Below are 19,936 nucleotides of genomic sequence, written 5' to 3'. Positions count from 1 at the left end.
CCTATCTATATATACAAAACAAAAAAAGATCATACTTGAAGCTGCAAGGCTGTTAATAGTTTGCTTTTTTTAAGTATATGTAAATTCAACATAGACCTTTCAAAACTTTCTATTTGTGATTTCTCCTAGCTTTCTTAGATTTTCTTCTGTGTATTTTTTTTTAGATTTTTTTTTTTTTTTTGCAAGGCAATGGGGTTAAGTGGTTTGCCCAAGGCCACACAGCTAGGTCTGAAGTCGGATTTGAACTCAGGTACTTCTGACTCCAGGGCCGGTGCCCTAGCCACTGTGCCACCTAGTCGCCCCTTCTCCAATTATATTTTGGAAAAATAGATGAGCATCCTCAATTCAGGAGAAAGGCAATAAGACTAGCTTAGTCTCCTAGGCGGGCTCCTTTGTATCCTCTGGTGGCACCTGGCACTGCTGGGGGACTTGGCTGGCCGGGCACCTGGAGGTACAGAACCCCAAAAGGCCTTTCTCCAAGCAGCTGGTGCCAGATTCCTTTAGTTCCCCTCCCCATGCCACTCCCTCGGGGGCTGCCAGGTGCACCAGCCTAGAGGAAGCAGGTGGGAGGCACCCGAGGGGCGGCAGTCCCCGAAACCGGAAGGCGCCTCTTTCTTCAGCATGGGCCTGCACTCCCCGGTGCGCAGGCGCTCTGAGGCGCCACCCCCTCCGGGCAAAGCTCGCGGGAACAGCGCGGGTTTGCGCAAGCGCAAGCGGTAGCGCGGTGGCCCAGGCTGGTGCGCGTGCGCGAGCAGCCCGGCGCGTGGCCCTAACGGCCGTTGTTCGAGGGCGGCCGAAGCTCGGGGAGTCTGTTAAGGCCGGTGGGTGTCCTGCGAGAGGCCGGTGCAGCGGGGCCGCCGCCGGCCGGGGGTGAGCGCTGCTGCCGGGCCGGGCCGGGCGGGGCCGGGCCGGGCGGGCGGCGCCAAACGGGATTCAGGCCTCCCCCCAACCCCCTCCCTGAGGGGAGCCCCGAGTCTGCTGAGGCCAAGGACCCCCCAGGGAGAGGCCCAGAGCCGAGGGGGGATGTGACCCAGGTGCGCCCCCCAAGAGCCTCCAACCTGGCCCAGGGAGCCCCCCAGGCTTTGGAGGGGAAGCATGGGGGGTTGTGAAGAATGGAGAGTCGGAAGATGGGAAGCCTGACAGACTGCCCTCTGTGGGGGTGGGGGAGGGAAGCAAGATGCGGGGAAGCCGTAAAACCCAAATAAAATCTGTAATCAAAAAAAGAAAGGCTGATGAATTAGGGGGCCTCAAAGTATTTTGGGGTGCTGCGGTGGGAAGGAAGGGAGAGGGGAAGGTTTTGAGGATAGCAAAAAGTGTCAGAGAAAAGAGGAATAGACACACAATTGTCTTTTTAAAAAAAATTCGTAAGAAGGGTCAAAAGCTATGCAAAGGCAATTTACAGATGAGGAGATCAAAGCGATCCACAGTCATATGAAAAATTGCCCCAAATCATTACTTATTAAAGAAATGCAGATTAACTCGCTTCTCCGGGGTACCACCTCACACCTCTCAGATTGGCCAATATGACCAGAAAGGATAACGATCATTGTAGGAAGGCATCTGGGAAATCTGGGGCGTAATTACATTGTTGGTGGAGCTGTGAACTCATCCAGCCTTTCTGGAGAGAAATTTGGAATGATGCCAAAAAACAACAAAAATGTGCACACCTTTTTTTTTTTATAAAGATTTTATTTATTTTGAGTTTTGCAATTTTTTCCCTAATCTTACTTCCTTCCCCCACCCCCACAGAAGGCAATTTGTCAGTCTTTACATTGTTTCCATGTTATACATTGATCCAAATTGAGTGTGATGAGAAATCATATCCTTAAGGAAAAAACATTAAGTATAAGAAATAGCAAGATCAGACAATAAGATATCAGTTTTTTTTTTTCTAAGTTAAAGGTAATAGTTCTTGGTCTTTGTATTCTCCATTGCAGACAGCCCCAAATTGTCCCTGATTGGTGCACTGATGGAATGAGCAAGTCCATCAAGGTTGATCATCACCCCCATGTTGCTGTTAGGGTGTACAGTGTTTCTCTGGTTCTGCTCATCTCACTCAGCATCAGTTCATGCAAATCCCAACAGGCTTCCCTGAATCCCCATCTCTCCTGGTTTCTAACAGAACAATAGTGTTCCATGACATACATATACCACAGTTTGCTAAGCCATTCCCCGACTGAAGGACATTTACTTGATTTCCAATTCTTTGCCACCACAAACAGGGCTGCTATGAATATTTTTGTACAATTTTGTACATCTCTTCAGGGTATAGACCCAGTAGTGGTATTGCTGGATCAAAAGGTATGCACATTTTTGTTGCCCTTTGGGCATAGTTCCAAATTAATCTCCAGAAAGGTTGGATGAATTCACAGCTCCACCACCAATGTAATAGTGTCCCAGATTTCCCACAACCCTTCCAACAATGATCGTTATCTTTTCTGATAATATTGGCCAGTCTGAGAGGTGTGAGGTGGTATCTCAGAGAAGCTTTAATTTGCATTTCTCTAATAAGTAATGATTTAGAGCAATTTTTCATATGACTATGGATTGTTTTGATCTCATCCATAAATTGCCTTTGCATATCCTTTGACCAGTTGTCAATTGGGGAATGGCCTTTTTTTAAAATTTGACTCAGTTCTCTGTATATTTTAGAAATGAGTCCTTTGTCAGAAACATTAGTTATAAAGATTGCTTCCCAGTTTACTACCATTCCTTTTGATATTGGTTACAGTGGTTTTGTCTGTGCAAAAGCTAAAAATGTGCATACCCTTTGATCCAGCAGTACCACTACTGGGTCTATACCCTGAAGAGATGATGAAAAAGGGTAAAAACATCACTTGTTCAAAAGTATTCATAGCAGCCCTGTTTGTTGTGGCAAAGAATTGGAAATCAAGTAAATGTCCTTCAATCGGGGAATGGCTTAACAAACTGTGGTATATATGTATGCCATGGAACACTTATTCTGTTAGAAACCAGGAAGGATGGGAATTCAGGGAAGCCTGTCGGGATTTGCATGAACTTATGCTGAGTGAGATGAGCAGAAACAGAAAAACACCATACACCCTAATAGCAACATGGGGACGATGACCAATCTTGATGGACTTGCTTATTCCATCATTGCAACAATCAGGCACAGTTTTGGGGGTATCTGCAATGGAGAATACCATCTGTATCCAAAGAAAGAATCATGGAGTTTGAACAAAGACTGAAGACTACTATCTTTAATATAGAAAAAAAAAGCTGTTATCTTATTATGTAAATCTGCTAAAGAACTTATATCTTACTGTCGCTTATACTTTATTTTTCTTCCTTAAGGATATGATTTCTCTTTCATCACATTCAACTTAGATTACCATATACCATGGAAGCAATGTAAAGGCTAGCAGACTACCTTCTGGGGGGGGGGGGGGAGGAAGATTAGGGAAAAAATTGTAAAACTCAAATAAAATCAAAAAAAATTTGTAAGGCAATGGAGTTAAGTGACTTGCCCAAGGTCACACAGCTAAGTAAGTATTAAGTGTTTGAGGTCAGATGTGAACTCAAGTCCTCCTGACTCCAGAGCCAGGAGCTCTATCCACTGCAACACTCAGCTGTCCCCACAATTGTCTTGTAATTGTTAAGACATCAATTTGTTTTTCTGACCTATTCTTGTTTGGCTTTATTTTCCCATTGTTTTGTTTCTATACCTTTGGATATTTTGACTTTTTATACCCTTGGGTACCCCATGGGCTTTAAACAGTTATTCAGATTAATATTTTGGATGGTTAATACAATTTTATAATTTTGGTGACAGTTCACTGATTCTGGTTAACTTCTACTGTAAAATTACTGAAAATCTCCCTTTCAGATTTCCAAAATGGCAACAGTCAAAGAAAAGCTGATTGAAAATCTTGTAAAAGAAGAGTCATGTGCTCAAAGTAAGATCACCATTGTTGGGTGTGGTGCTGTTGGCATGGCATGCGCCATCAGTATCTTACTTAAGGTAAGTAATAGGCCTAGCAAGAAATAAAGTGGCACAAGTGGTGACACTTTGACAAAAGTGGAAAGTCATAAGGTCAGAGAGAGTGGCTTCAGGATTCTCATGTGATTTATCAAAAGGTCTTTTGGCTAAGGGACATCCCTCCCAGAAGGAGCTTCAGATTACTTGAAGGGGGTTCATCCTGAGGCAACCTGACCCTAAAGAGGGGAATTAGACTTTTTCTCTGGATTATTGCCCTTGCCCTGAAGTAACTGGGGGAATTTCTAAGACAGATCTTAGGTAAAGTGTATACCTAGGAGCCTTCCCAAAAGTAGGTAACTGGATCCCTTCTAGGAAAGGTACTGTATGGATATTAGTTTAATATTGTTAATTTTCTCTATCACAGAAAATGCTTAAACATTCAGAAGATATTTTCTTGCTTTCTCAATGGGTGGGGGAGGGGTGAAAGTAGGAGAGAATCTGGAAGTAGAAAATAAAATAAAATTGACTTTTTAAAAATTCAAAAGAACACTGGTTGTACTTTGTTCTCAAAGAGAACCAAAATGATATCTTTATGCCAGAATCAAGTGTATCCCACCATAGCTGATTAGACCAAAACAAGCTTGGGAGCCTTTACTACAGGTTGGGCATAAACAGTTTGTATGATGATTTAGGATAGAGATAGGTTTTTTTTGTTTTTTTTTTTTTTTAGGTTTTTGTAAGGCAAATGGGGTTAAGTGGCTTGCCTAAGACCACACAGCTAGGTAATTATTAAGTGTCTGAGACTGGATTTGAACCCAGGTACTTCTGACTCCAGGGCCGGTGCTTTATGCACTACACCACATAGCTGCCCCATAGAGATAGTTTCTAATTGGTGCTTCTCTCATTTCTTTTGGCCTACTGCAATTCTGCTTATTCGTATTACACAATACCTTTTTTAAAACTGGCTTACCATGCTGGGCCATGCCAGTATCTCCCATGTCATTCAGTCAACTTCAAGATTCTTCAGACACCTTAACAGTGTCCTTATATCTGTTCTTTTGACCAGTATATGAGTGCCTGCCTTGCATGACTTCTTCGAAAGAAAAACGGGCATATGTATGTTTTGCATTCAAATAACATTACCCAGCTCATTGGACTTGGACTCTCCACAGTAACTGAGTTTTAATGCTTAACAGTTTACCTCCAGAAAGAACCTCAGTATCTGGTACCTTATCCTGCCAGATGATCTTCTGAATCTTTCTAAGATAAGTCAAATGGAAGCAGTTCAGTTTTCTAGCATGGTGCTGTTATATTGGTATGCTTTTGTATTCCACAAGCATAACAACAATAGGGTCAGCGCAGCAGTTCTGCAGACCTTCTGTTTGGTGGGCAGTATTATACCTCTTCTTTCCCACACTTTAGGAGCCTCCAAAGCACTGAGCTAACTTTGAACTGTGCATGCTAACCTTGTCATGTCTTGAGTAAATGACTGAGTACACTGCCAAAGTAAGTGAACTTATCCACAGCTTTCACAATTTCTCCGTTTGCTGTAACTGCTGGTTCCATGTATGGGATGGTGTGGTGCTGACTGGTGGAGAGCCTCTATTTTCTGGGTATTAATTGTTGGCCAAAATTAGCCCAAGCAGCAGAGAATCGATCTATACTTTGTTGCATCCCAGCCTCAGGGACTGCATTGAGTGCACAGTCATCTGCTAATAAAAAAAAAAAATCACTTACTCTCCTTCCACTTTAGGGGGTTGCTGCTTTGGTTGAATGTGAATATTTAGCTTGGAGAGGATTAGTCTGTGATCAGTCCAACACTCTGCACCACAGATTGCCTGTTTTCATCACTCTTACATCCCATCTGTCTCTTCTCCTTACAATCACACACAGAGTTTGCTTTGGTGTACATCTAGGAAGTCTTATTGTGTTTAGGTAAATGGAAGACAGTATATATGTATGATGAGAAGGTCATGAGATGTGCAAACCTTCAGTAGTAGGTGATCATTGCTATTGCTGTTTTCAACTCCCTTCTAAGAAATTCCTGCAATATATGTTAGTCTGAGCCTACTCTAGTATTAAAGTCACCCAGAATTATAAACTTATCCTCATTTGGTATATTGATGATAAGAGTCCCCATCTTGATAAAAATTTTTTGTGACCTCATCAAGGTTTGTTATTATGGGAGCATAGGCATATAATGGTGGCATGGTGTTTTCCTGCAGGTGGCAATCTCATCGTCATGAGCCTATCATTTACTCCTCTTTTTAGGCATACAAGCTTGTTGACTAGATTAATTTTGATGGCAAAACCTACCCCTGCTCCATTGTGCTCCTCTTCACTGAGGCCACTTCTGAGAAAGATGTATCCAACTCCGACTTTTGGTAAGCTGTCTTGGACTTGATGCCTGTTAAAAGCTCTCTAGCAACCAGAACTGTTCATCATTCACATTTACTGGATTTCGTGTTGTCTATCAGCATGTGCTCTTTGTGTCCTGATAGTGAGTAGAATCATCTTTGCAAAAGTGTTCGTGCATTTTTTTTTGTTGTTCCCACCATAGGATGGGATCCCTGCTGCCTCTGAAGTAAATAGGCCAGGATTGGGTGAAGCAGACAATTTTTAAGGGACCTTTTCCTAGCCCCTTACTCACACCAGGAGATGACAAGTGAAGTCTTTTAAAAAGGCTACTCAGATACCCTGGGGGAAGCTGCTGAATTCCACTGCTGCTTCCATTTAGAAGATGACCCTTGTGGCTTGTGCCACCTGTGTGCAGGGTTGTGCCCACAGCTCCCAGTGTTTCCACACCTGCTGCTTCATTATCTGTTGCCACAGCACTTTGAAGAAGATATCTTTTTGATTTGGGAATTAATTGAATTTAAGGGGCAGGGCAGAATTGTTTGAAGTCATTAACTTTCAGAGTTAGGAAAGACTAGTAGAAAGACAATATTTTGTTTTTTCCAATTACATGCGTTGGTAGCTTTTTTTCCAGTCATTTATTTGGTGAGGTCTTGAGTTTTAAATAAATTTTTCACCCTTCCTCCTTTCCATCTCTCTCCTCCTGATAGAAAACACTCTGATACAGACTCTACATTTATAATCATTCTAAAATAGATCAATATTGATCATGTGAGAGAAGAATCAAATCCAAATGGAAGAAAGAAAACATTAAAGAGGGAAAAATAACATAATAAGACATCTTAAGAATTGAAGATAATATTCCTTTTCTAGATCTGGATGGTATTTTCCAAAAATCTTTTAAAATTGTCTTTGCTTATTTACACTGATATGAACAGATCCATCAGGGTTGATCATCGCCCAGTGTTGCTGTTAGCATATACAATGTTCTTCTGGTTCTGCTCATCTCACTCAGCATCGGTTCATGAAAATCTTTCCAGGCTATTCTGAAGTCCTGTCCCTCATGATTTCTTCTAGAACAATAGTGTTCCATCACATACATCTGCCACATTTCATTCAGCTCTTCCCCAATTGATGGACATCCCCTCAATTTGCAATTCTTGGACTAAAAAAAAGAGCTACTGTGAATATTTTTGTTTATGTGGAATTTTTACCCTCTTTCATGATGTCTTCAGTTCACAGACTCAGTAGTGGAATTGCTGGATCGAGGGGTAAATACAGTTTTATTGCCCTTTGGGCATAATTTTCCAGAAAGGTTGAATCAGTTCACAACTCCACCAACAATGTTTGGCTCCCTTTCTGTTTCAGAGGTCTCAGTGTAGTGCTTTTCTCTGTGAAGTACAGTTTGGAAAATGTTTTCCTATTGTGGAGATAATAATTTGCTTTCTGGATCTCTTGTACTAACAAGGTAGCAAGGGTATAAATCCCTTTCTTATGATTTTTGTTCAGGTATCTGTGCTCAAGGAAGGAGACAGTGGAAATGACAACCAGGACTTGATGTACACTTTCAGGTTTACTTAAATACATCTTTTGTAGGGAGTGTAGGGTAGGGAGAAAACAAGATGAATCCTATCTATCCCCTTGCTGAAATCCTTAGAGAGAGAAAGTGGTGGATGCATCCTAAAAGTGTCTGACTCCAGGTCCTACATGAGATCCCTGCACCACCTGACTCCCTTCGGTCCTCCTGAATTATGATCTTGGTCATAGTCTCTATAAGCTTATCCAAGATAATAGTCTCCCTGGTCTCCCAATTCCAGTGTCTTGCCTATCCAATTCATCTTCCACATGTTCTCCAGAGTTACCTGGGCCATGGACAACTACATGGCCATTCTAATCTCAGGTAGCGAGTGACCCACAAGCTAAGGACTCTCCTGTATATAGCTTGTGAGGTGATAGAAAACCTGGTTCTGTTCAGTTGAGCTTTGTGATCTCTCCTGGTCTTTTTTCTCTCACAATACTTGGGCTGGGAGACGGTGGTGTACCCACTTGTCCATGGGAAGACTAGGGCTGCCTGACTGGCACAGAGCATTGAATTGTATAGGAGCAGCTCTGCTGCCTCGATTTCAGGATGCTGTCCAGCAGCTGTTAATCCAAGCTCCTCCTCTTGCACTTTAGGGTCTGATGAAACGTAGGGAATGAAGGAACAAAGGAAACCAGCATTGATTCAGTGCTTTCTAAGGTCTGAGCACTTTACAGATATTCTGAGAGGTGGATGGGTAGTTAATTTAGTTTTACGGTAGGGGACATTGATGGAGACAGAAGCCTAGTGACTTGCCCAGAGTCCTGCAAAGGCCCGCTTTTTGAATTAAGGCCTTTCTGATTCCATCCCAATGATTTATCCACTGAACTCCCTTACTGTCTCTGGAATGTGTCCAGGCTTGACCATGTCCCTCCCACAACTATGCTGTTCCCCTGGTCAAGCTTGAGTAGCTCCCTCTAGAATCATATATAAGCTCTCTAGCATTTAAATCTTTCCCAACCTGGTCCCAAACTACCTTTGTAGCCATCAGTATATAGTACTCCCTTTTGTGGACTTTGTGGTCTAGACAAACTTTCTTGCTTTTCCTCACACACTATACACCCAGTCTTTGCACTGGGAGAAGCAGGAAGAGAGAATATGGTAGCAAAGCGAGGCAGAAAAGAGACCTAGGAAGTGTCTGAGCCCTCACTTTATAAATAGTTGGTGGCAGCTGCCTTCAGTGCTGAATCAAGCTAAAGTTGACTGGCAGCCACAGCTGGGCCGAGTGATGCCTGGCCTGCCAAAAGTCTATATTGTGACAGGTTAGTTCTTCAGAATAACCAAAGAGGAAACCAAACACATTTATAATATTGTTAAGAAAGTGGAAATGTATTTTTGTTGTATGTGTGATGACGTTATACCTGTAAAGTGGAGTACAAGTCAGATTGTGAATTAGATTGCTTCCAATTTATTTTTTATAAATAGGCTTTTTCATAGTTTGAATTCTTGCTTAAACCAAAATCTAAATTTATGAACTAAACATAATTTACCTTCAAATAAACCCATTAGATCATTGGTAAAACTAAATTAGCAATTGAGGAAATTTTTAAGAAAGAAATCCTTTCTGTGCCTCTTCTCCATATTTAGATATTTTGTCCCTTCCCCATTGCCTCTCGGTTTGTTGCCCTCCTTTAGGACTAAATATCTCATCTCTATTGACATCTCCCTATTGATATTTTGAAATTACTCTTTGGGAAATTGCATTTTAGTATATCTGTAATAGTCAATATTGGACATGTTTTTCACATGGCAGAACTTATCCATGCCTTTTCTTTTTGTGGTTCATGTTAACATCCATTATGATCTACTCAAATGCAGTAATGTCTTCACTCATTCTCATTATACGAGGAACCTTGTCTTGTGCAAATCATAGTTGGTAGTATGCTGAAACCTCCTTTTCTCCATTAGACACACCATTCCATTACTTTAGTCACTGGAAATGTTTATTTTTTAGAACTTGTGTGCAATTTGCAACAAAATCGGAACATTAAGATAATATTGGTGTAAAAAAATGGATTTTTGTATCAGGGAGTAGATTGGGACAACTGGAAGTATTGTATCTTTCCAAAATGAAATCTGGTGATGTTGTTTTCCTCCTCTTCAATGTGGGCCTGGGCTTATTGTCCATCTTTAGGGCCTATTTGAAATATATATTACTAGACCAATTTCATTAACTGCCCTTCAAATAGCATCTCATAATTTAGACATTCACTTTCTGTTTAATGTGTGGATTAGAAACTGATCTCTTTTGAATTTCCTTCACCAAAACTACCACTATTGTACACATGCTATATATTACACACACACACACACACACACACCAGCTGGTGAAGGGAGAACTAAGAGAGAAGGAAGAGATTTATTCTCTCTTAATCTGCTGGGTTAAGTACAAGAACTTGAATGGGGAAGAGTAGGAGGTAGATCTCACCCTAAAAGGAGTAATAACATAAGAGATTTTGATGTGATACAATCTTTCAGGGGGGTGGTATGTGATGGGGGCCTTACTTTTTGGGAAGAAATGGGCATCTTAGGAGAACCTTTCTTCCATTAAGCTTCATGATTCCCAGACCACCTCCCACTCCAGGAAAAGGGGATAAATAGGCCCTCCAAAAGCATCCAGATTGGAGGGGTGAGGTGGTAGAGGTGACTGCTCTGAAGAATGATGGACCAAATAGACAAGTGGTGAATGTAATTGAATATGGTGCAAGACTATACCCCATGAGTTAAAAAGGGTAACTTTTACACCAATGTACTTCCTCCTTCATGAATTAATATTTAATAGGGCAGAGGAGAAAGCAGATATTGTGTGGAACTTTACCTTGCATAATGAAAGTGGAATAAAGAATGTGTAAGCATATGTTGTGAGGCTCTGAACATATTCTTTGGAGCTTAGTCAACTATATCTGACCCTCAGAATTCTAGGAATATCCCTGAAGACTATCTTCTTTTTTGTGTTATGAAAATGGCATAAATTTTTTTGGAATGTTAATCTATTTTTCAATTACATGCAAAGATAATTTTCAACATTCATCATTTTGTAAGCCTTTGAGTTTCATATTTTCTACCTCCCCTCCCTCCTCCATTCCTCCCTCATCTCCCCATGGTAGCAAGTAATCTAATATAGGTTATACATGAATAATCATGTTTAACATATTTTCATATTGGCCATGTCGTGAAAGAAGAATCGGAACTAAAAGGAAAAAATACTATAAGAAAAAGAAAAACCCATAAAACTTTGGTCTGCATTCAATCTCCATAGGTTTTTCCTCTGAAGGTGGTTAGGATTTTCCTTTTAGGCTTGTTCTTGATCACTGAATTGCTAAGAGGAACTAAGTCCCTCATAATTGATCATCTCATAGTGTTGTTGTTAAAGTGTACAGTGATCTGGTTCTTCTCTCTTCATTCAGTGTGAGTTCATGCAGATCTTTCCGGGCTTTTCTGAAGTTCATTCGCTTAATGTTATCAGTTCCATTCCTCCATTCCAGTGTGCCTCCCTCATACAGTTAACTGTTAGTGACTGTTCCCCAGTTTGTAACCAAGTAACATTAGTTAACTCTTTTTTTTTTTTAATGTTTTTTGCAAGGCAAATGGGGTTAAGTGGCTTGCCCAAGGCCACACAGCTAGGCTATTATTAAGTGTCTGAGACTGGATCTGAACCCAGGTACTCCTGACTCCAGGGCCAGTGCTCTATCCACTGTGCCACCCAGCCGCCCCTAGTTAACTCTTAAGAAAAGAAATTACTTGAAAAGACATAACAAGAACAGGAACAGGTTGGTTGGCTTATAACTTTAAATCATTTCAGTTTCTGAGAAGAGTGGGCTCAAATATAATGCAATTTCTGCTGCATTTGCCCTGTTGGATTCCTTTCCAAATACATAGTATTTGACTTCAGCATCCTTGTCTTAACTACTGCTGGGCAGGGTCTCTAAAGTCATTACAAAAACCTGGCATAAACTATACTCTTGAATGTGTCTGAATGAATTCTACCTCAGATACTTAACATCTTGCTCTCACTCTAGATAAAAGATCCTCTTAGATCCTCTCAGCTTTTCTCATCAGCAAAAGCATTTAGCTTCCAGGGTTATCCTAAGAATTAAATGAGATAGTGTATGCAAGATACTTTATGAAATGCTAGCTTATTAATATTATTGATGTTATTAGTAGATCCTTTTCTTTTACCTTTGGATTATAGGCTGAGTAGGGACTTCATGAATATATTTTTAAATTGCTCTTTAGAAGAGCTGGACCGATTATACAATTATAGTATATTAGTGTACCTGTTTTCCTTTAGTCCCTTCTACAGTTGTCATTTTTTGGGTCATTTTTGCCAGTCTGAATTGTATAAAATGACACTGCAGAATTAATGTTTATTTTCAGGTTGAATCAGTTTAATAATATACAATAAAGTGTGTACATTACAATATCACAAGTATTCTATATTCTACCAAGTTGTTTATAAAAGCACATACAATAGAAAATTATTTATTATAAATAATTATATTTATTATGTGGAATGAAACAATATTTGATTTCATAGATCTTTTGATTTGAGGACTATTTCTACATATTGAACAAAATTAATATTTCTAATATGCCTAGCAGAAGTAATGCTATTTTGAGGGCATCTAAGTGGCACAGTGGATAGAGCATTGGCCCTGGAGTCAGGAGTAGCTGAGCTCATGAAATCTGGCCTCAGACACTTAATGATTGCTTAGCTGTGTGATCTTGGGCAAGTCACTTAACTTCATTGCCTTAAATAAATTAAAAAACAAAATGATGCTGTTTAATAATCATATTAACCATATTTACACAAGTCATATTGTGAAAAAGAATCAGAACAAAAGGGAAAAGCCACAAAAAAGGAAAAAATAAAAAACAAAATGAAAATAGCATGTTTTGATTAGCATTTTTCATCACGAGTATTTTGGAATTATCTTGAATCATTGTATTGCTGATGTGTGTTGAGATAAAAATCTCAGAGACTGGTCTGAGCAAAGGAAAGGTTTTCTTTTAAATTTTCTCTAGAAAAGGGCAAATTCCCAGACACACCAAGATAGTGTGTCAGAGAGCTGCACAAGGCAAGGTAAAGCAAGTTTATATATACCCTATCCACAGTTCCTCTTCCCTCCCCTGCCCCCTTCTCCTTCAACCCATAAGCTAAGTCTCCATAGGTACAGTCTATTCATGGGAAATCTACCCCAGCAACAGACACAAAGAAAAAAATGAAATGTTTTTGTAATATTTTTCCCACCAGCTGGTGAAGTAATTTAAAGATCCTAGTGACTTTCATAACTATCTTAACTAAAAAGACAGAGTTTGTGGTCAGAATGTCCTCTCTGTTAGCAAAAATAGTCTTATTGCAAAACAGGAGGGTCTGGATCTCTTGGACTGCCATGTTTTCTTGAATCCTGAGAGGACTTCACACCAGAATTTTCCCACTCAATTCCCCCTCTTTATTTAAATACGTGTGTGTGTGTGTGTGTGTGTGTGTTATACATATATACATATAATTTTATCTGAAATCCTCTCACATTATCCTTGACACATCCCCCTTGACACATCCCCCTTGACACATCCCCCTCAGCAAGATTCTCACATCATCATTCCCCTCAGGTTCTGTTCTCCCTTCCTATTCAATTGGCACCCATTTTCTTCTTGGCAATGGACAGGTAACAAACAGAAGATTTAAGATGAACTCATCTTCTTCTTGGGTGATGGAGAGGCCTAGTCTTTTTCTTTTTCCCTGGAGACTTTGAATATTTTTCTGTATCTTCAGAGTCCATTCCAAAAAAATTCTCTCCAGTTCAAATGACTCATTGAGATCTTTGCTTCTGGTAAATGAACTTAACACAACATCTCAAGGCTCATGTTTTTGCTATTTAGACAATAAAATTCTGGAGCTATTACAATTTACATTTTGACTTATTCACTGTCATGTTGATATACATACTGTACTCTCACAAAATAAAACTTCCTTAGTTAAACCGTACTAGTGATTTGCTGAAAATTGCCAGATTAATTTGAGTTTATAACATATACATTAGGTGATTCTTAGTATAAAAAGTGTCCAGCAAGTGACATAGTCTTAACTTCTTGCTCCTTATTAAAATATTACTCAAGCATCCTTAACTAAAATGAATTTCTCTTCCCAAAATGTTCTTAAATATATTATAGGTGAGTTTTCTCCTGATGTACTCAACAAACTGACTTACATTCCCTTCCTTAAATTAGAACTTGAAACTTCTAGTGTGCAGAATTGTATCTTAAGAATAAAAAGGTTTTGTAGTTTTAACTAAATTTCCCTTCTAACATAAAATCAAGAGATCTTAATTCTTCTCAGTACATATAGCTAACAGCAGAAGTTAAAACCACATACTAGCCTATCTAGCTATTAAACTCCAATTGACCTAAAATTTTGATATCAGATTTGCTCATAGCAATTTACTATAAAGATCCAGGCCATCAAAAGGAAAATTCCTTTATAGATAAAATTTTGCATTTTTCCCCACAGGTCAAGTGGGTAGTCAAGTTCCTTAATCCAATTTTAGATTTATCAGGTGAGACATTGTTCAAGTGTCACATTTGGGGAAATCAAGTCAGAAAGGGTCCAACTTCAGGCTGCATTGAAAAGCCACCCCTTCAGCTTTTCATCTCTATTGGTGACACCTTTATTCTCCAAACTTTCACTGGGCTTCTGGACTTCAGAAGAGCACTGACCTACAGCACTTCCTTTGCTGATCATACTTGATATTAGACACAGAACACAGGAAGTTAGAAATTCCATTGTCTGAAATAGTAATTCCATCTAATTAGACCTCCAAGCAAATTTACTTCACAAAGATTGAATACTAATTATAATATGGATTATAATCAAATTCCCCCATCATCTGGAGTATTCTCTGATATACAAAATCCTATCACAATATGTTCCATAACTCAAACAGAAGGTCTGTTCCTCTGGTGGCACTAATTTCTGATCTCAGAACCACATTTCTCTTTTTTTCCCCCTGAGATCATATCTGCTTTGTTCCTGAATAAATGGGCCTCTTACCTGGAACAACTCCTGCTAGCCTGCTGTATTACACAGTAAATAAACACTTCTTTTGGGTAGGAGATCATCTCCAGAATTTCTCACATAACAAGTAGCCAGAGATTGCCATAGAAAAATCTCAAATTATCATTTCTATCTTTCCCATGTTACTCAGGTGCTTTTTACTTCAAAGCAGTCACAGTTTTGAGATATATACATATAATAACAACAATCACAATTTGCATATATAACTTGGTAAATGATTTTCTATAATAAACCTGTTTAATTGGCCATGTTTGAAATATAAATCATTACTTTTAGAATTCTTTCAAACCATTAGAACATCTTAGGTGTCTCTAAATTTTCAACAAGTGTTTTTAATTCCAAATGTAACAAAATAATACTACTAGATTTTACAAAACAATCTTAATTTTTGCATTTATACACGGACCTATGAATTTAGAGCAAAGTCCAACACATTGTTTAAAAATTTCAGAGATCGGGGTGGCTAGGTGGCACAGTGGATAAAGCACCAGCCCTGGAGTCAGGAGTGCCTGGGTTCAAATCTGGTCTCAGACACTTAAAAATTACCTAGCTGTGTGGCCTTGGGCAAGCCACTTAACCCCATTTGCCTTGCAAAAGCCTAAAAATAAAAAAAAAAATCAGAGATCGAGATGAGCAGAACCAGAAGAGCATTATATGCCTTAACAGCAACATGGGGGTAATGATCAACCTTAATTGACTTGCTCATTCCATCAGTGCAATAATCAGGGATAAGTTTAGGGTATCTGTATCCAGAGGAAAAACTGTGGAGTTTAAACAAAGACCAAAGACTATTTTCTTAAAAGTTGTCTCATCTACTACATAATTTTTCTGTCTCTAATTTATTTTTTCCTCAAGCATATGTTTTTTCTTTCAATTTCATTTTGATCAATGTATAGCATGGAAACAATGTAAAGTTGGTCAGATTGCCTTGTGTGGAAGGGAGGGGAGAGAGAAGGGAGGGTGGGGGGAAAAAGTATAAAATTCAAAACCTTATCAAAAAATGATAGGTGGAAACTACTATTGTATATATAATTGGAAAACAAAATATTTATATAGTAATAAAAATTCAGAGATCCAGACTTTGACATTATTATAGTATTTTTAAAAAGTAAAGTGCATAACTGATAAAAACTTTACAACATCTTATCAATAACTTACCCTAAGGTTACATACATAATTTTTAATTTTCCAAACTTTGTATACTAAATCCTCCTAAGTTTGCAATCAACATGGTGGGGAGAAATCTTCAATTTTACTTCTTTAAAATTGAATATTTCATAACCTACATGAAATATAAGGTTTCCATGCTGTTATCTCATTCTCTTAAAGGAAAACAAAACAAGTTCTCTTAAAGTTAACTTTATAACTGAATTTCTTTTGAATACAAATATCTATTACATTTTTGTTTTGCAAACTTATTTACCTCTTATCCCAAATACACTCTTATTTTCAAAAAGAAAATATGATTCTCCCAAATTTAATTCTTAATTTAATTTTAAAACCCCAATGCAAAGTTTTTACCTATCACTATGTCAGGCAGTGTTACATTTATGTAGAACAAGATCTCAAAAAGATTATTTTTAAAAAGAAGAAAATCTTTCTTCTTGAGATTCCTTGATCTTGCATATATTCTCTTTCATAAAACACAAGGTGGAAAACAAAGCTTTTTACAAGCACTCTGGGCCCAAAAGACCTTGAGAGATATAAACTGTTGGCAAGGTATTCTAATTTTCTCATAACAAAGCGTTAAACATGTGATAGATGAAACTTCAATTCATTCATTGTTATTACAAACAAATTTTAAATTCTCAAAATTTAGTTGGAATCTGTTCTTAATACAGAGTTTACTGTTTATACATTTCAATTTCATATATATCTCCCTTACTACTTAGAACTTTTGCAACATAGAAAAGACCAGATGTTTGTAAAAATTCCTCCTTATGGTTACAATATTTGCTTTATATTTATCTTTTTTTTAAAAGTTACATTTTTATTTTTGTACAAATGCTGTTTTTTGATACATTACTAAAATATTCTTGTTTAAGAGTAAACATAATACCCCCCAAATATAGACCCTTATGAACAATAAAGTAAAGAGAAAAAAATTAAAATTAAAAAAATAATGATAAGGGTAGCTAGGTAGTACAGCGGGCAGAGCACCGGCCCTGGAGTCAGGAGCATCTGAGCTCAAATCCAGCTGTAGACACCCAACAATCACCCAGCTGTGCGGCCCTGGGCAAGCCACCCAACCCCATTTGTCCTGCAACCTCCCCAAATAAAAATGATGATGATGATGATGATAATGATAATGATAATAATAATAATAATAATAAATGTGCTTCAGTCTGTGTTCCAGCACCACCAGCTCTGTCGCAGGTGAATCAAAGCCTTTATAGGTCCATCACAAAAGCTACTTCCATATTTTTCCACTGTTGCCATTGCTGATCGCAACTCCCTCCATTCATATTTCCCCTCTACCATACACTATATTTTCTCTCTCCTTTCACTCTGTCCCTCTTCTTAAATGTGCTGTAGTGTAGCTGAGTGGCCCTGAGGCCAAGAGGCCCCGAGCCCACATGCCACCCGTAAAGCCCAGCAACCACCCAGCCCTGTGGTCCTGGACTGACCAATCCCAACCCCTTTAAGTAAAAAAGAAAATCTGTTATATCTGACCACTAGCCTATTCCACCTCTTTTCTCCCAATACATTTCCCTTTTATCCCTTGACTCCATTTTTACAATGTATTATATCTTCAAATTCAGCTCTCTTCTGCACTTCATCTATAAAAGCTTCTTCTCTGTACTCTATTAAATGAGAAGTTTCTTATGAGTATTATCAGTATCATTTTTCTGTACAGGAATACATGTAGTTCATCATCATTAAGTCCCTCATATTTTCCCCTTTTCCTCCAATCTCTATGCTTCACCTGAGTCCTGTATTTGAAGATCAAACCTTCTGTTCAGCTCTGGCCATTCCAACAGTAACATTTGAAATTCCCCTGGTTCATTGAAAGTCCATCTTTTCCCCTGAAAGAGTACATTCAGTTTTGCTGGGTAGTTGATTCTTGGTTGCATTCCAAGCTCTTTTGCCTTCAGGAATGTTATATTCCAAGCCCTTTGAGCTTTTAATGTAGTTGCTACTAAGTCCTGTGTGATCCTGACTGCAGCTCCATGATATTTGAATTGTGTCTTCCAGGCTGCTTGTAATATTTTCTCTTTGACTTGGGAGTTCTGGAACTTGGCTGTAATATTCCTGGGGTTTTTTTTTCAGGTATCCCAATAATTTTTAAATTATCTTTCCTGAATCTGTTTTCCAGATCAGTTGTTTTTTCTCTTTTTTTATTTCAAGCTGCTTATTTATTTTTTATTAAAGATTTTATTTGAGTTTTATAATTTTTCTCCCAATCTTACTTCCCTCCCCCAGCCCCCCATAGAACGCAATCTGTCAGTCTTTATTTTGTTTCCATGTTGTACTCTGTTGTTTTTTCAATGAGATGTTTTATGTTTTCTTCTAATTTTTCTTTCTTTTTATTTTGAAGTATTGGGTCTTGACTTCTCATAAAATCAGCAGCTTCCTTTAGTTCCATTCTGTATCTGAAGGATTTGTTTTCCTCAGAGAGCTTTCTTATCTCTTTTTCCATCTGGCCAATTCTGCTTTTTTAAGCATTCTTCTCAATAACTTTTTGAACTGTTTTATCCACTTGACCTATGCTCGTTTTTAACATGCTATTTTTCTTCAGCATTCTTTTGGATCTTCTTGACTAAGCTGCTGACTTCTTTTTCATGTTTTTCCTACATCTCATTTCTTTTCACAATTTTTCTTCTATCCCCCTCACTTGATTTTCAAAATCTTTTTTGAGCTCTGTGAAAACCTGAACCCAATTTCTGTTTTTCTTTGAGTCTTTAGATGGAGGAGCTTCTTCAGATTGAGTATTTTGATCGTTCTTGGGATCATATAGACGATGTATTTTGCAATGGTGTTCCTCTTTTTTCTCTGTTTACTCCTTTCCCCAGCCTATGCCTGGTTTTGGGGTACTTCCTGAGCTTTTGACTATTATTGGGACATACCCCCCACGAGGATCTCTGTGTGTGAGGCTCTGTCTTCCCTCCTGGTCTCTGAATGACTGCAAGATTAGCCTCTGCCACAGGGCTGAGGTGGGGGTGGGGCCCTGCTGTTCTATTGGAGTCTTAGACTGTGATCAGGATTTGAATGCGGTCAGAGCCCCAGAGTCCTTTTCCAGGTTCAGGGGACACACCTTGGAAGTCTCTCTCCACTCCCCTACCTTGGGTATGCTGAGCACTCAAGGCTCAGTTGCCTGGGGGCTCCTGTGGCTCTGCCTACTTCTTTTTCCTGGATCTGGGCTGTCTTGGCCATGCTGCTTTCTTGAGTGCCCTGAGGGCTGGACTTCATATGCTGGCTCTGGCAGAAGTCCCTCTCCTGATGTTCCCAATTGTGCCTGGTGCTCCTAGGGTGTATGTCAGGAAACTGTCCCTGCTGCCGTGAGCTGCCCTGGGGCTGCCTCTGGGAGGCTGAAGTTCTTTCACTCTAGTGGGTTGCTCCTTAACCCCTGGAGCCGAGCCTTTCTGCTATTTTCCCCTTGGGCTGAAGAACTGCCTCACTGGATCTCTCTGTGGGTTCTGTCTCTCGAAAATTTAGAGTCATTATTTTAAAGTTTGTAAATATTATAGAGAGAGAGCACCTAAGAGAGGCTCTTCTCCTGTCACCATCTTGGCTTCTCCCCCCATTTTATATTTATCTTAACAATCTTATAAATTCCAAGTCATATCCAAAAAACCTTAAATTATTTCTTTCAAAAACCTAAAAGTTTGCAAATTCATATCTTTATCAATGTAATTCTAACTTCTCAATGCTCTAGCTTATAAGAGCTTTTTATCCTCATTGACCTACATTTCTTAATATTAAGACATTTAGGAATATCATAATATAATCAAAATTGTACATTTTTACAAACCCCTTCAGTTACATG

The 19,936-nt window shown here is 39.0% G+C and overlaps 1 protein-coding gene across 4 annotated transcripts in view; it reads left to right on the top strand.

Moving 5' to 3' along the window:
• Nucleotides 1–695: 695 nt before the first annotated feature.
• LOC141518282 (L-lactate dehydrogenase A chain-like) overlaps nucleotides 696–19,936 on the top strand; it is a 56,358-nt gene continuing 37,117 nt past the window's right edge. The window contains exons 1-2 of one of the 4 annotated variants that reach the window (XM_074230151.1): nucleotides 696–821; nucleotides 3,848–3,982. In XM_074230151.1, coding sequence (XP_074086252.1) covers nucleotides 3,857–3,982 — 126 coding nt within the window. In that variant the 5' untranslated portion in view covers nucleotides 696–821; nucleotides 3,848–3,856. Of the gene's footprint in view, nucleotides 871–954; nucleotides 1,035–3,847; nucleotides 3,983–6,228; nucleotides 6,325–19,936 lie in introns of those variants that run through there. The other 3 variants (XM_074230150.1, XM_074230152.1, XM_074230153.1) reach the window with 3 other exon arrangements.

The sequence above is a fragment of the Macrotis lagotis genome, chromosome 3, assembly GCF_037893015.1.
Source record: "Macrotis lagotis isolate mMagLag1 chromosome 3, bilby.v1.9.chrom.fasta, whole genome shotgun sequence".
Classification (NCBI taxonomy): Eukaryota; Metazoa; Chordata; class Mammalia; order Peramelemorphia; family Peramelidae; genus Macrotis; species Macrotis lagotis.
Note: the sequence above shows the minus strand (reverse complement) of the source record. Positions and strands in the feature narration are given on the sequence as shown.